The 16846-nt window shown below is 36.2% G+C and overlaps 1 protein-coding gene across 1 annotated transcript; it reads right to left on the bottom strand.

The window, feature by feature from the left end:
- Positions 1-10481: 10481 nt before the first annotated feature.
- On the bottom strand, positions 10482-12006 carry LOC145006010 (acyl-CoA--sterol O-acyltransferase 1-like). Its single transcript, XM_078965106.1, has one exon. The coding sequence runs from the start codon at positions 11855-11857 to the stop codon at positions 10697-10699; it is 1161 nt and encodes a 386-aa protein (XP_078821232.1). The 5' UTR covers positions 11858-12006; the 3' UTR covers positions 10482-10696.
- Positions 12007-16846: the final 4840 nt, after the last annotated feature.

Here is a 16846-nt window from a genome sequence, read left to right as displayed (position 1 = left end):
CTTCTACCCTCTTAGGATAAAATTTACAGATAAACTTCGACTTATATGCATTTACTTATTCATTAACCAACTATACACAACAATGCGTTTTATAACATCAAGTTACTGATGCGTTTTCGCATTATCAATGCACAATCAATTAACAAATAATAAACCATATATCTAGGTTTTAAGACCATATGATATTATCGTCTTGCGATCACCTTTTATATCGTATTCCATAAGGTGATTCCAGCAAGCGCGGGTTTATTCCAATGCTCAAAACCAGTTCATAAGCACTCATGAACGTTGCAGCAACTCTTGCTATGTCTAACACCATTTAGACACTCTACACACCAATTCACGACAATCTTCATTCATATCTACTCCCAACATATGAACGATTGTGGACCTTTTGAATAATTCGATTATTCCTAATAAACTCAATTATTCTGGAAGTCAAAACATGCAAAGTGAAACAATAGTTAAACAACTAACATGTGATAGTAACTTTACTCATAAATAAAACTTCTTTATTTAATCATCAAATGTTAATTACATTTATCTATTATACGTTTCTAATACTATCTAATCTATGCTAATATCATCCTTCAGCCCAATACTCCTAGCATGCTGTAAGTGCTTAACCCTACTCAGTCCCTTCGTAAGCGGATCTGCTGGGTTATCTTCTGATGATATCCTCTTCACTACGAGTTGTCCTTCTTCTACATGATGTCTAATGAAGTGATATTTTCTGTCGATATGTCGAGATCTACCATGATCCCTCGGTTCCTTGGTCAAGGCAACCGCACCTTCGTTATCACAGAAAATCTCCATGGGCTCCTTTATGGCCGGTACAACTCCAAGATCACCGATGAAGTTCTTCAGCCATATTGCCTCCTTCGACGCTTCGCTTGCTGCGATGTACTCTGATTCGCACGTTGAATCAGCTACGGTTTCCTGCTTGGAACTTTTCCATGTCACTGCTCCTCCATTTAGGGTAAAGACCCAGCCCGACTGCGAACGATAGTTGTCCCTGTCGGTTTGAAAGCTGGCGTCACTATACCCTCGCACCTTCAAGTCATCACTCCCTCCAAGGACTAAGAACCATTCTTTCGTCCTCCGAAGGTACTTAAGGATGTTCTTCACCGCAATCCAATGTGCTTTTCCAGGGTTCCCTTGATATCTGCTAACCATGCTCAAAGCGAAGGCTACATCAGGGCGAGTACAAGTCATAGCGTACATGATTGAGCCAACTGCGGAAGCGTATGGTACTCGGCTCATTTCTGCTATCTCGGCTTCGGTACTCGGACTTTGAGTCTTACTCAACTTGGCATTTCCTTGTATCGGTAGTTCTCCCTTCTTTGAGTTTTCCATACTAAAACGTTTTAGTACCTTCTCCAAATAAGTATTCTGACTAAGTCCAATTAGTCTCTTACTTCTTTCTCTTACTATCCTTATTCCCAAAATGTAAGAAGCCTCTCCGAGGTCCTTCATAGCGAAGCACTTCCCGAGCCAGGACTTAACCTCCTGCAGAGTCGGGATGTCGTTTCCTATGAGTAATATGTCATCGACATATAGAACGAGGAAGCTTACTTTACTCCCACTGGCTTTGACATATACACAAGATTCGTCTTCGCTTCGTACAAATCCAAACTCTTTGACTTTCTCATCGAAGCAAAGATTCCATCTGCGAGACGCTTGCTTAAGTCCATAAATGGACTTCTCAAGCTTACACACTCTATTCGGATGCTTCGGATCCACAAACCCCTCTGGCTGAGCCATGTAAACATCCTCAGCCAACTTTCCGTTAAGGAAAGCGGTCTTGACATCCATTTGCCAAATCTCATAATCATGAAATGTGGCAATCGCTAGCATCACTCTAATAGATTTAATCTTCGCAACTGGTGAGAAGGTCTCATCATAGTCAACTCCGGGAGTTTGAGTAAAGCCCTTCGCAACCAATCGCGCTTTGTATGTGTGTACGTTCCCATCCACGTCGGTCTTCTTCTTGAAGATCCACTTGCACCCTACGGTCTTACGTTCGAGCACGTAATCAACCAAATTCCAAACTTGGTTATCGTACATGGATTGGATCTCGCTATCCATCGCCTCTTTCCATTTCGCAGACTCCGGGCCTGCCATGGCTTCCTTATAGCTATTAGGTTCATCAAGATTTACTAGTGTACAATCACTAATATACGTGTCCCCTTCGGTAGTAATATGAAAACCATAAAACTGGGGTTGAACTCTAACTCTATCGGAACGTCTAAGAGGTAAGGATTCGTCAATCGGTTCAACCGGAGTTTCCTCCTCAGGTTGAACGCCAGCGGTAGAGGTTCCTTCATCTATCGATTCTTGAATCTCTTCAAGTTCGATTTGCCTCCCACTATCTCCTTGGCTTATGAGTTCTCGCTCTCGGAAAACTCCTCTCCTCGCAACAAAGATAACATTATCTTTCGTTCTATAGAAGAGATATCCAAAGGAAGTTTGCGGGTAGCTGTAACGCCCGGGTTTTCAGGGCTAAGCATTTTTGTCAATGTAATAGTCTAGGTCAACTATTGTAACTCTTTTTGAAGTAATAAATATGAAATATTTGAGTATTATGTGAATTATGTGTGTTTATGTGTTTATTATTTAATTATAAATGTATAATTAATAAAGAATAAAAATGAGCGTCAAAATTAAAGTGTGAGATAATCCCGATATCTCTACATAAAGTTGTAGAATATGTCTCAAGGTTTCCGTGCATATAAAGAATGCCGAAATCCGAGCTATAAAGAAGAAGTTATGGCCCGCCGAAGTTTTACGACAAAACCGGCACGACACCGGGAAACGTAAATAGTGAATTTACGATAGAAGACTTTTTAGCCTTAGCAATCTAAACAAAAGTCGTAGAATATGTTAAACTAAGAACATCGATAAAAAGAACGCCCAAATCTGACTTCGTATGAAGAAGTTATGATTTTTCTAAGATTCGGCTTAGCAGTGCACGGCCTGAAACTCGAATTTTAGTTCGAGCGGTTTTTGGCTTACGCAACATAAATGAGAGTTGAAGATCTCATTAATAGGAAATCAACGGTAAAAAGACAGACAAAAACAGAGTCCGTATGTAGAAGTTATTAATTTTACGCAGACGTTTAACAGTATAATCTCCTTGTACTGTTAAATTTAAGATCGGTCGAGAATTAGCTGACGGTGTCAAAATGAAAGTTGTAGATCTTATTATTACCTACGCGTGGATATAAAGAACGTCAAAAACGGAGGTCGTATGTGAAAGTTACGGATTTTAGAAGTCGGAAGTGTGCTGTGCGAAAATGGGTGATGTGGCACAATCTTGGCCATTGCTTTCTCCCCAAGGCTTGCCACCAGATGGTGACATGTGGCACCAAGTTCAGCCACATTTCACCCTATAAATACCACCTCTCCCACCCTCATTTTCTTCACACCTTTCCCATTCTTTCTTCTCTTTACTCTCTCTCTCTCTCTAGAACCTCTCTCTAGCCCCGAAATCCCCCGAAAAGCCTAGGGAACCTCCCTAGCACGAGGCGGAAGCCCCGGAGTGCTCGAAGGCTCCGAGAAGAAGAGCTTTTTGGCTCAGGAACGCTGCTCCAAGCAAAGCCCGGTTTTCTATAAAACCCGCTGTAAGTGAGCTACGCCTACGCTATTTTTAATATAACTTTTATTTAATTATAGTAACGTTATTAGGAACTTATAATAAATACTTGGGCTATTATTATGGGTTATATAAGTATTTTTTTGACGCTTATATAATAATAATAATAATAGCTAGACTATTAATTAGTCTCGACGAATAATAAACTAAACTCTAGTGGTAATAATACTAGGTTTCGTCGAAGGAAAATTCTTTTTAAGAAGCGAAGCGCTGTCTGAGTTCGGAATCACCACCTTTTCCGGTGAGTGCATAGTTACCTTCAACTTACACATAGATATGAAGTATTTTATATAAATTACGTGCTATGTGTGCATATTATCTGAATACTTGCTATCTATGCTAGATGAACGTTGTTATACGTGTTTTCAATGATTTAAACTGTATATGTATTTTATATCTACGAAAATGTTGGGGTAAAACATGGGTAGATGTAATAGGTGATGTGTGATAAAATGATGAGAGGCCTCGATGTTGTTGTTGTTGATCCAGTCATCTAGCGGAGTATAGATGACGACCACGGACTCTTCTAGACAGTCCAGTGGAACACTAGCAGGCTCGCAACCTGTAGGTGTTGTGAACGATGTGTTCACCGGTGTACTCCATCCCCCACATGGTTGCCTATTAGGACATTTATTGCTGAGGAATCCCCTTAGCAGTAGTGTCCGTCCCGATGATGATCCTTAGGCTAGGTCCCTTATGATAGGTGTTTAGGGACGTAAAGTGAGGATAACGGGAACGGGTAATCGGGTTATTGTTGATTGATGAAATTAATAAACTTATTGTGGGTTGAAAACCCTATGTGCTCACCAGGCTCCCAAGCCTGACCCACTCAGTTTTATGCATTACAGGTAGTGGCGCATGAGCATAGGTGTGATGTTTTGGACGAGGGATTACGGATATAGGCCTGTAGATATGAAATAATGTAGTAAGGCTTATATTGTATTGTTTATACTTTTGATCTGTACGAACATGACATCCCGAGTCTTTTAATGAAATACATTTCTATGGAGATGCTTTTGATAAATCTTTATCATATTATTGTTTTGGGACAAATTCCGCAACCCTTTTATTAAAAGATAACTCTGATTTTGAAATAAAGTATAAACAAAACCGGTCTTTTCAGGCCGTGATTTTGGGGATGTCACAGTAGCCGATGAAAATACATCGCTCACTTCGAGGTTCAAGCTTGTCGTGAGTATCTCGTCTTACGAAAGCCTCGCAACCCCAAACCTTGATATGTGCCAATGAGGGAGCTTTCCCCGTCCACATCTCGTGAGGTGTTTTGGCAACCTTCTTGGTAGGGACTCGGTTAAGGATATGGGCGGCAGTCTCTAAGGCATACCCCCAAAAGAAGATAGGTAGTGAAGCACGACTCATCATAGAGCGAACCATATCCAATAAGGTTCGATTACGCCTTTCTGCCACACCATTCAATTGTGGTGTCCTAGGAGGCGTCAATTGCGAAACTATTCCACACTCCTTGAGATAATCGTGGAATTCAAGACTTAGGTACTCTCCTCCTCGATCGGATCGAAGCATCTTGATTTTCCTGCCCAATTGATTCTCCACTTCATTCTTGAACTCTTTGAACTTTTCAAAGGTTTCCGACTTTTGCTTGATTAAATAGATATACCCATATCTACTATAATCATCGGTAAAGGTCACATAGAAGCGGTTCCCATCCTTCGTGGTTGATCTAAAAGGTCCACATACATCGGTATGTATTAGGTCTAATAGTCCCTCACCCCTTTCACAAGTACTCGTGAAGGGTGACTTAGTCATCTTTCCAAGTAAACAAGACTCGCATGTGTCATCTTCCCTAAGGTCGAATGACTCCAACACTCCATCCTTTTGGAGTTGGGCTATGCGTTTCTTGTTGACATGTCCAAGACGACAATGCCACAAGGATGCTTTATCCATACTAGTGGAAGAATCAATATTCAAAACATCATTTCCTAAGTTATCAACAATCATAACAGTTTCATATATTCCATTACATGGTATAGCTTCAAAATAAAAGACACCATTTAGATAAGCCAAAATAGAACCATTCTCATTATTAAAAGAAAATCTAAAACCTTGTCTATATAAACCATGAAATGAAATGATGTTTCTAGCCATTTCTGGCGAATAGAAACAATTGTTCAAATCTAAAACTAAACTATTCTTAAGCACCAAAGAATACACTCCAATCTTGGTCACAGGCGACGATCTTCTGTTCCCCATGATTAGATTGATCCTTCCTTGCTCCACATCCCTACTTCTTTTTAGTCCCTGCACATTAGAACAAATGTGATAACCACAACCGGTGTCAAGAACCCAAGAAATAGCATGATTAGAATCGTTAGATTTTATTGCATATATACCTGCGAAAGATGGCTTGATCTTTCCTTCCTTGATGGCTTGCAGGTAATCCGGGCAGCTTCTCTTCCAATGTCCTATCTTATGGCAGTGGTGGCACTCTGCCTCCTTCGGGTTAGAGCAGGGCTTAGAGGGATCAACTTTGGTCCCACTAGAAGAGGAACCATCTCGGGCTTTCACCTTTCGATAGTTATTTGAAGAAGCTTTCCTCTTCTTTCCCTTCCCTTGACCAATAGCCAAGACAGGAGCAGCAGACGGAATGGGAGTTGGTGCAACAGACTTATCCTTGAAATTTCTCTCAGCAACCCTCAAGAGACCTTGGAGTTTACTTAGAGTGACCTCCTCTTTGTTCATGTGGTAGGTCATCCTAAATTGATTATACATTGGAGGCAAAGAGTGAAGCACCATGTCGATCGCCAAGTCTTCGCCGAAGTCAACATTTAACTTGCGAAGGCGGTCGACATACCTTTGCATCTTTTGCAAGTGCACGGTAAGAGATTCTCCATGACCCATCTTAGCGGAAATCATGTTAGTGAAGATCTCGTAACGCTCTTGTCTCGCGTTTTGGTGGTACCTCTCCAACAAGTCTTGATGCATCTCGTATGGATACATGTCCTCGTAGGACTTTTGGAACTCGGAGTTCATGGTGGCGATCATGATGCAATGTACTTTCATCGCATCTCGCTCATGGGTTTCAAAGGCGGTGATTTCGGCGGGAGTAGCAATTTCTGGGTTGATTTTCTCGAGCTTCTCGTCGAGGACATACTCTTTATCCTCATAGCGAGCAATGGTGCGAATGTATCTTATCCATTCGCCAAAGTTCATTCCATCGAAGGTGACCTTTTGGCAAAGGCTCATCAACGTGAAAGAACTAGCAGCAGCGTTGTTTGCGTTTGACATCTATAGAAAGGACAAAGATAGATTAGAACAAGAATCCCTAATTATCACCCAATAAGAAAATTAGGGCTAGGATCCAACAATAACATTTACATACTAGAAAAGGGATGCCGTAATCCAACATGCAAATAAATTGAAGGTAAGTGAATGACGATTCACTAATTCTCCATTACAAAACTTAAACTTTTAGTCCTAAGTGTTTTTGAGAATTCCTAGGTTCGGATGAGATTCATTGAACTATTCAATGGCATGTTTAAATCTCGATGTGCCCCTCTTGTTTGTGACTGGGATGCCGAGGATCACAAAGCGGGTGTGAATTACCATGCAAATTTACATGGTGCCTTCATTGTTACGATCACCTATTCGATGTGCCGGTAAACCACACACGCTCCATCGAACTATGATAAACAATGAATCACCCTTTGCCACCTTCGCTTAGAACCAATTAGTGTGCCGGTAAACCACACACGCTCCACTAACATCTTAGCAAGGTGCAAAGTGTAATTTCATGGGATTGCATCAATTCACTTTTCCTAAAGTAACTAAGATTGGGAAATTTAAAAAGAAAGTTTAGTTACTTCGTATTTCTTATTATACTTTTAATGAGAGGATGAGGTTGCCCTATCCTACCCGTTCGGCTAACGACCCTCCACCAATCAAGCAAGCGGTGGGTGTGAGTGTACACCCATTAAGCGCCATTTTATAGGCCGCAACCTTATACCCACCTTATAGATCGGCTTCGTGAATGAGGCCTACTAGCGGTAAGACTAGCATTTAGTTATACATATATATATTATTCTAATAATATCATATAAGTATAGGGTTGCATTTTAAACTTTTCAAAATCTAGGGTTTGAAATTTAAGTTGTCTAAATTAAAGCTTTTAATCACAAATATAAATTTCAAAACTATAGGGTAGGTTTTAAACATTTAAAAACATGGAGGATCAAATAACAAATAATTCCAATTAACAATTTAATATTCTAATTATCTTTATTTGATTTATCTTGATTTCTTTGAAGATAATTACCAAAAATAATTAATTATTATCATAGAAGGAAATTAAATATTTTATTAGATGATAAATATCTTTAATTAGATCAAGATGACAATCATATTTATCAAAAAATCGGATTTACATTGATCTAATATGATTAAGGTAAGTTTCCACAAGATAATTATGAAAAAATCCCGAATCTGGCCCTTCCTGACGCTTGGACTCGCCGAGTGCACAAGGGGACTCGACGAGTCAGGCCTACTCGACGAGTCCACCTTGGAACTCGCCGAGTCAGTGACTCAAAACCCAAAAAATCGAATTTTGCAGGTTTGTTTCAGTTATTCAAGCAACAATTTAAAGAAAACCAATCTAGGCTCTGATACCACTGTTGGGTTTTAGCCATAAGAACTTTCCTATGTGCGCATGCAAAACCCTATTGCTTGGATCTAGGCTTTCTAATAAACATGCTTTTGAATCCAAGACTTCTAATGGCTAATTAGGTTAAACAACAACATTAAAACAGATCTAGAATCATACCTTTGAGTTCCTTGTTGATCTTCTTGTCTTGGAGCTTCTAGAGTCACAATTGTCACTCCTCTAATGGCTTACAAACACCAATAGCAAGCAAGATGATTTAGGAGAGAGGAGAGGGGATGGAATTCGACCAGAGGTTCCTTGCTTTAGGTTCTGAAAGGTTGTACACGAATTCCACATCCCAAGGGCCTATTTATACCTTTAGACTCCTTAAGGGTTTCACCTTAAACCCTAATTGGATAATCTTCTCTTAAGGCTATCCAAATCCATTCCATAGATATCCTTATGGACGATTTTGAGCTATCCTAAAGCTCTTAGAATCCGTCCAAAGTCCATCCTAATGGATTTATAGTCTAAAGTCTAACTATCAAACAATTGACAGTTTATACCCTCTTATTTAATTAATCTCTTTAAGTCACCAAATTAATACCAATTAATTTATGACTTATATTAATCAAATAGCTAAATATTATTCCTTATAATATTTACTCTCTCTCTTAATAAATCATCCTTCAAGTTGCTATGGTGAAGACAACCCAAAAGGACCATGCACCACCGAATATAGTTATAGCCTTAGACACTATTCCAACACATGTAACATTAGCAAAACGTTCCTGAGCTTTTGAAATCAATTTCCATTATTACATTTAAAAATATATTTATATATTTATTTATTTTTAATCAATTGTCTTTTTATATAATTTTATATATTTCAAAAGCTTCCAACTACTTTTGCCAAACATTTATATAACAAATAAAAGCTACAACTTCTCGCTACCAGCTACCTGCTACACGCTATCAGCTAACCGCTACCCGCTTCCAGCTAACAACTATTTTTGCCAAACACACCCTATGTCTTGGATCTGAAAAGACTTTGGACAAAAAGTTTGGAAAAAGTTTGTTTAGATTTCAAGCTTCCATTTCTGATTTTAGGTTTTGCTTTTTGTGGGTTCTTGTTCAAAATTTAGGCTTCCATTCCAGATTTTTTGAGGTTAGTTTGGAAGTTAGAATGTAAAATATTCTTGGTTTTTACTTCATCACAGGTCATTGTGTGATTAAAAGCATTTGGAGGTTTAAGAGTTTTATAGAAATAAAGAGGAAGAGCATTTGCATACTTACTCGATTTGAATAGTAAACTATATGTTTGTTTATGGGTTAATGTTCTTACTTTTCAACTTTCAAATATAGGAAAATGACTTAAAAGCCCAACGAAGTTTCCAAACCATTTAAAAAACCCCAATAATGTTTTGTCTGTTCAAAAAAACCCAACAAACATAACATTTTATCTAAAACGCCCAACTAAATTACACTTTCTCGAAAGTCAAATAAGAGAAACAGATGACGTGGCTTATTACCGTATCGGAAAAATGACTTGTTAGACCAACAAAGTTTCCAAAACGTTTAAAAAACTCCAATCATGTTTTGACTGTTAAAAAAAAAAACCCAACGAACTTAGACAAAACAAAATTGGAATTTTCTGAACGGTTTAAAACTTTGTTGGATTTTTTAGACAAAAGGTTAAGTTCGTTGAGTTTTTTTGAACAAATAAAACATGATTGAAGTTTTTTGAATGGTTTGAAAACTTCATTGGGCTTTTAAGTCATTTTCCCTTCGAGTATTCTTGTTCTTAATATTTAAATATTCAAATGTTCTTGATACCGTGTCAAAATAATAATAATAATAAATAAAACAAATAAAATTGTTTGTGAAAATCTTTGTGGACGCCAACATGAGCATGTTAATTTGTTTAAAAATGCCAACCAGATTGATAGGTCACAAGTATTACTGAACGACCCCTTTGATTTTATGATGATGATTTTTTGAGCAAGTAAAAATGAACTTTATGCCTAGAATGTTAAAAATAATATTAAGGACATTTTAAACCAAAATCGAATATCCTCCTAACAAAAAACAATAGCAAAAAAAAAAAAAAAAAAAACTTAAAAAGAAAATACAAGACATAATCAAAAGATACGTATAGACTCATCCATATTTAAAATACATGTCCACATAAAAATAAATGCTAACGTGATGAGATTGTGAAAATCAAAGAAGAGAATTTGATATTATTTTTAAATTATTACATGTATGTTTTGGATTAATATTGAAAGCTAACGTAATAGCGCTTAAAAAGGATAAAAGAAAAGAGAAAATTCACCAACAATTATATGTAAGCTGAAGTAGTAAAGTAATAAATAAGATATTAAAAGCAAAAAGTCTTATATACCCTCCTATCTTTGGAGCGTTTAGCTTCAATAGTAAGGGCAAGATACGTCATTTGGACCAACAAATCTTCCACGAACAACAAGTTCCATGAACGCAACAAATTCTTTACACGACCGGAGTTCCGTCTCACACCGCAAGAACGGCGGAAAGAATAACCAGAAGCTGGTGGCCATCACCACACCCAACGCCAGCGGCCCGGAAACCACCGCCGGCAGACGGAATCTTCCACCCACCGCCCTTTTAACCACCAACTCCACACTCACCAACACGCCGTGAATCACGAAGAACCATGTGACTTCCCATGTAGGTTTTAGTCGTCCAAGGTAATAAAATATTAACTCGTGCATCAAACCGGAGACGATAAACGTGGCCGTTACTGCCGGAAGCGAGGCTAAATCTCTCGATAGAAATCTACCAAAGATTGATCGGACGGGAAGGTACACCGTTGGATGTAGTATACCTGTAACCATTAGATTCCATCTCTTTCCCCAAAAATCTTGTAGAGATGTAGCCAGATACGGCTCATCGAACTGTGGTTCGAGCTCGAAACCAACAATAGCTCGAGCTAAATACGCCACCATGGCTAAACCTACATCTAGAACCACATAAATATGAACACAAAACAGAGCCATTTTCATCAGAGGGTGTAACTGGTCTCCATATTCATAAATCTTCAGCAACAAAACAAACACCACAAACTTGATGGGGTAATTGATCGGCGATTTCTTTCCCTTTTTTGAATCTCCACCTGCTCCGATCTCCGATCGGTGTCCGTTAGCTTGAGATTTGTCTGGTTTTTCACTTTCGGAAGCTTCCGGATTCGATTTTCCATTAACTTGAGTCGATATCTTCTTAGATTGGGATTTATCGCTGATTTTGATCGGGACGCAAGCAGTGAGGATGAATTTGGACAAAGGGAGGGGTGGCTTTGAGTACAAAGGACCTTTATCAAACGCATACAATAGCAATTTGAAGTTTGCAAGCCAGGTTATGAAGAAAGAGGTAGTACCGGCGAGATGAACAGCAGTAAGGAGGAGAGGGAGGTAGAAGAAGATGCAGAAGACAGGTATGAATGCTAAAAGACGTGTTGTACCTGGTGCTATAACTTTACTGATTTTGCGGCAGAAAAGGAGAGATGCCAAGACTGTTGTCCATACAAATACGAAGTTTTTCATCTCCCCCTCCATTGTTGACTTGAGTTCTTTTTCTCCCTTCTCAAGATCTTCAATGTGTAGAGCCTTTGTGGATGAAGATTTTCTATTTATTTCAACTTTAACTAAAAACTTCTCTGACCAGAAAAATTATGACCTCGACTCGATGTAGCTCAATAGATTTTTGTCAACAACTACAACAAGTACATCTTAATAATTAGAAGAAAGCAAAAATTAAATAACAAATTTCACCTTTTTAATATATATATATATATATATATATATATATATATATATATATATATATATATATATATATATATATATATATATATATATATATATATATATATATATATATATATATATATAGTTACGTTCATGTGAGACAGTATAATTTTGTAAGACCGTGAGACGCATTTTTTTTTTTTAATTAATTCAAGTTCCGAAAATAATATTTAAAAAAAGAATTTTTTGATTTTTCCATTTATTTTACATTTTAAAATTATTTTTAGAATATGTACAGTGTAATATTATTATATTTAGAATATTTCACGTATTTTCCAAAAAATAGAATCTTTTTTATTTATTTTTATTTTTTTTAGTTAATTCAAGTTCCGAAAATAATATTTAAAAAAAGAATTTTTATATTTTTCCATTTATTTTGCATTTTAAAATTATTTTTTAGAATATGTCAGTATAATATTCTATTAGAATATTTTACGTATTTTTCAAAAAAAAAAAAAACAGGATTTTTTTTATTTTTTTAGTTAATTCAAGTTCCGAAAATATATATATATATATATATATATATATATATATATATATATATATATATATTATAGTTGAAAATGAAATTTATGTAAGAAGAAAATACATATGAAATTTATAAAAATCTTAGAAGTAAATCAAGTTAGAAGTTGAATTAAAAGAGCCTTAAATAATTACAATGTATATTATGATACAAAACCATGTATTATGATGAGTTTGGGTACGTAAACTTATATACCCTTAAGGGTATATTCACTTTTCCCTATATATATATATATATATATATATATATATATATATATATATATATATATATATATATATATATATATATATATATATATATATATATGTTTAACAATTAACATTATAAATCAAAATTTAGCCAAGTCCGCTTCTTCACTTAAGCAACGTACCACATCGTGGTCGTCAGCCTACCATGTCACGGTATGCCTGAGCCAACAAGCCTAAAATCTAAATTAAGCCAAACACCCCAATGTCTTAACACCTATCCCAAAAATATTATCCCTTAAGGTCCAAACTCAATCCTTAAAGACCCGAGAACTTTAATTAAAAGTTACCTCGAAACAGGATGTTACATTCACTAAACTATGAAATAGTTTCCCTTAATTTTGTTAATTCATCTTCCTAATGAGAAGTATAAATATTTAAAGATATAATAATATAATGTATCTTATTAACCACCTTTTCACATGACTTAACATGTTCACCCACACTCTTTGTTGACATATAAGTAGCTTGAGAATTTGAATCAGAATCTTAATTCCTTGAGTCAGGTCTGGACCTCCAGTATGAACCATCGAAATTTGAACTCTTCATCATCAAACACTTGCCTTTAGTTTTTCCTGCACAAACAACATCATGTATAAACATAGCACCATGAGTTGGCCTTCAGACTTCTTCATCCTCCGAATCAATTGACCAAAATTCAATGTTTGCACTATCACTATCACCATCTTCTTCAAGAAGAGCCTTTCCTTGAATGTTCATTTTCCTAATATCCTTGATTATTTTAGCATGATATGCTTTAAATTTTATCTTGTCCTTCCTCTCTCTCTCTCTCTCTCTCTCTCTCTCTTTCTCTCTCTTTCTCTCTCTCTTCTTTATTAGAATGCAATCCTTCGCAAGATGATTTTTACCCTTACAAAAATTACAATGTAACCTTGAATCTCCCAAAAGTTTCTTCTCTTTCTTCTCATCTTCAGATTATTGATAATTCCTTGAGTTATCACCATCGTATCCGCCATTGTTATTTTTGTTTGAATGAGAATTTTCGTTTTTGTAGTTTTGAAAATTTTCACCTTCTTATCTTGAATAATTTCCATATCTTGAACCAAACTTGGAGAAAATTTTCTTAAAGAACTTCTTCAAATTACTTACCATTAGAGCATTTTCCTGACTCGTCTACTTATCCTCAGTCGCATCGGAATCGAGACTTAAAATAATTATTTCTTATGATTTCTTCACCATTTTAACTTCTTCCTTTGCAACAAGAGCAAAAAGACCAGCGTTAGCAATTGGTTTCATAACATCAAACACTTCTTCTTCATGAGCTTTCAGAATTCCAACTAGTTGTCACATCCTTTACTTCTTGAATTGTTCATGTGCTTTCACAATTGAAACACTAGTCCACCCGGGATAAAGACCTTGTAGAAATGTCATCTTGTTCTATATTTCTTTACAATTCAAACCATACTTCACTAATCGGCTTAACAGCTGATTATATCTCTCGAAAACTTGAATAATACTTTCGTTAGATTTTTTTGAATGATCCAAACTCCAAAATCAAAGAAGTTTGAATAGAATGAAGTTGTTCATCATCACTAGTAAATAATTATTTTAATTATTTCCATATTCTACGAGCAGTATCACAAGAATTTACCAATCGAATTGTACTTGGAGCAAGAGAAAAGAAAATTTCTCTTTTTTCTTTCAAATCATATCCAATTTTCTCATCCTCTTCAAGAGTGATGTATAAATACATATCAAGAAGTCCTTCATATTCAACACTGTATGTAATTGACAACTTCATCTTTGAGAATAGATGTGGACCAATAATCATCGATCTCTAAACATGAGAACCAATTTTCTCAATACCAGTAACATTATCTCCCATATGAAGTACCCAAACCTCATAATCAGCTGTAAAAAAGACTAGGAACTCAACTATTAGAGCTAATGATGCTAGCTAAATTTAATGTGACGCTATAAGGATCATATGTCGCCACGATTTTAGAGAAATTTAATAGTAAATCAAATCAATAAGTAATGTAAGGAATTCAAATCTGAATAAGTTTTTGAACGGTGATTTCTAGATCAAAGTGTTGGAATAGTGTCTAAGGCTGCAACTATATTAGGCAAGTATTTGATCCGGTTGTGCATGGTCCTTTTGGGTTGCCTTCACCATAGCAACTTGATGGATGATTTGTTAAAAGAGAGTAAATATTATAAGGAATAATATATGGTTATTTGATTAATATAAGTCATAGATTAATTGGAATTAATTTGGTGACTTAAAGAGATTAATTAAATAAAGGGGTATAAATTGTCAATTGTTTGATAGTTAAACTTTAGACTATAAATCCATTGGGATATGCTTTGGACGAATTCTATGAGATATAGGATAGCTAAAATCGTCCAAAGGCTTATCTATGGAATGGATTTGGATAGCCTTAAGAGAAGATTATCCAATTAGGGTTTAGGTTGTAACCCTTAAGGAGTCTACAAGTATAAATAGACCCTAGGGGTGAGGAAATTCAACACACCATAAAAAGTAGAGATACTCTGGCCGAATTCCTCCCCTCTCCTCTCTCCTAAATCATCTTGCTTGCTATTGGTGTTTGTAAGCCATTAGAGGAGTGACATTTGTGACTCTAGAAGCTCCAAGATAACAAGATCAACAAGGAACTCAAAGGTATGATTCTAGATCCGTTTCAATGTTGTTATTTAACCTAATTAGCCATTAGAAGTCTTGGATTCAAAGCATGTTTAATTAGAAAGCCTAGATCCAAGCATTAGGGTTTTGCATGCGCACATAGGAAAGTTCTTATGGCTAAAACCCATCAGTGGTATCAAAGCCTAGCTTGGTTTTCTTTAAATTGTTGCTTGATTAACTGAAACAAACCTGCAAAATTCGATTTTTGGGTTTATGAGTCATGGACTCGGCGAGTTCCAAAGTGGACTCGGCGAGTAGGCCTGTACTCGGCGAGTCCGGGCGTCTGGATTAGGCAAAACCGGGATTTTTTCATGTTTATCTTATGGAAACTTACCTTAATCATATTAGATCAACCCTAATCCGTTTTTTTATATATATGACTATAATCTTGATCTAATTAAAGATATTTATCATCTAATAAAATATTTAATTTCCTTATGTGATAAATGATTAATTATTTTGATAATTATCTTAAAAGAAATCTTGGATAAATCAAATAAAGATAATTAGGATATTAATTGTTAATTGGAATTATTTGTTATTTGATCCTTCATGTTTTAAATGTTTAAAACCTACCCTAAAGTTTTGAAATTTATATTTGTGATTAAAAGTTTTAATTTAGACAACTTAAATTTCAAACCCTAGATTTTAAAAGGTTTTAAAATACAACCCTATACTAATATGATATTACTAGAATAATATATATATGTATAACTAAATGCTAGTCTTACCGTTAGTAGGCCTCATTCACGAAGCCGATCTATAAGGTGGGTATAAGGTTGCGGCCTATAAAATGGCGCTTAATGAGTGTACACTCACACCCACCGCTTGCTTGATTGGTGGAGGGTCGTTAGCCGAACGGGTAGGATAGGGCAACCTCATCTTCTCATTAAAAGTATAATAAGAAATACAAAGTAACTACACGTTTTAAAAATTTCCCAATCTTAGTTACTTTAGGAAAACTGAATTGATGCAATCCCATGAAATTACACTTTGCACCTTGCTAAGAAGTTAGTGGAGCGTGTGTGGTTTACCGGCACACTAATTGGTTCTAAGCGAAGGTGGCAAAGGGTGATTCATTGTTTATCATAGTTCGATGGAGCGTGTGTGGTTTACCGGCACATCGAATAGGTAATCGTTACAATGAAGGCACCATGTGAATTTGCATGGTAATTCACACCCGCTTTGTGATCCTCGGCATCCCAGTCACAAACGGGAGGGGCATATCGAGATTTAAACATGCCATTGAATAGTTTCAATGAATCTCATCCGAACCTAGGAATTCTAAAAAAAAACAC

The sequence above is a fragment of the Lactuca saligna genome, chromosome 7 (genome assembly GCF_052625555.1).
Source record: "Lactuca saligna cultivar CGN05327 chromosome 7, ASM5262555v1, whole genome shotgun sequence".
Lineage (NCBI taxonomy): Eukaryota > Viridiplantae > Streptophyta > Magnoliopsida > Asterales > Asteraceae > Lactuca > Lactuca saligna.
This window is presented reverse-complemented; position numbering and strand designations above follow the sequence as displayed.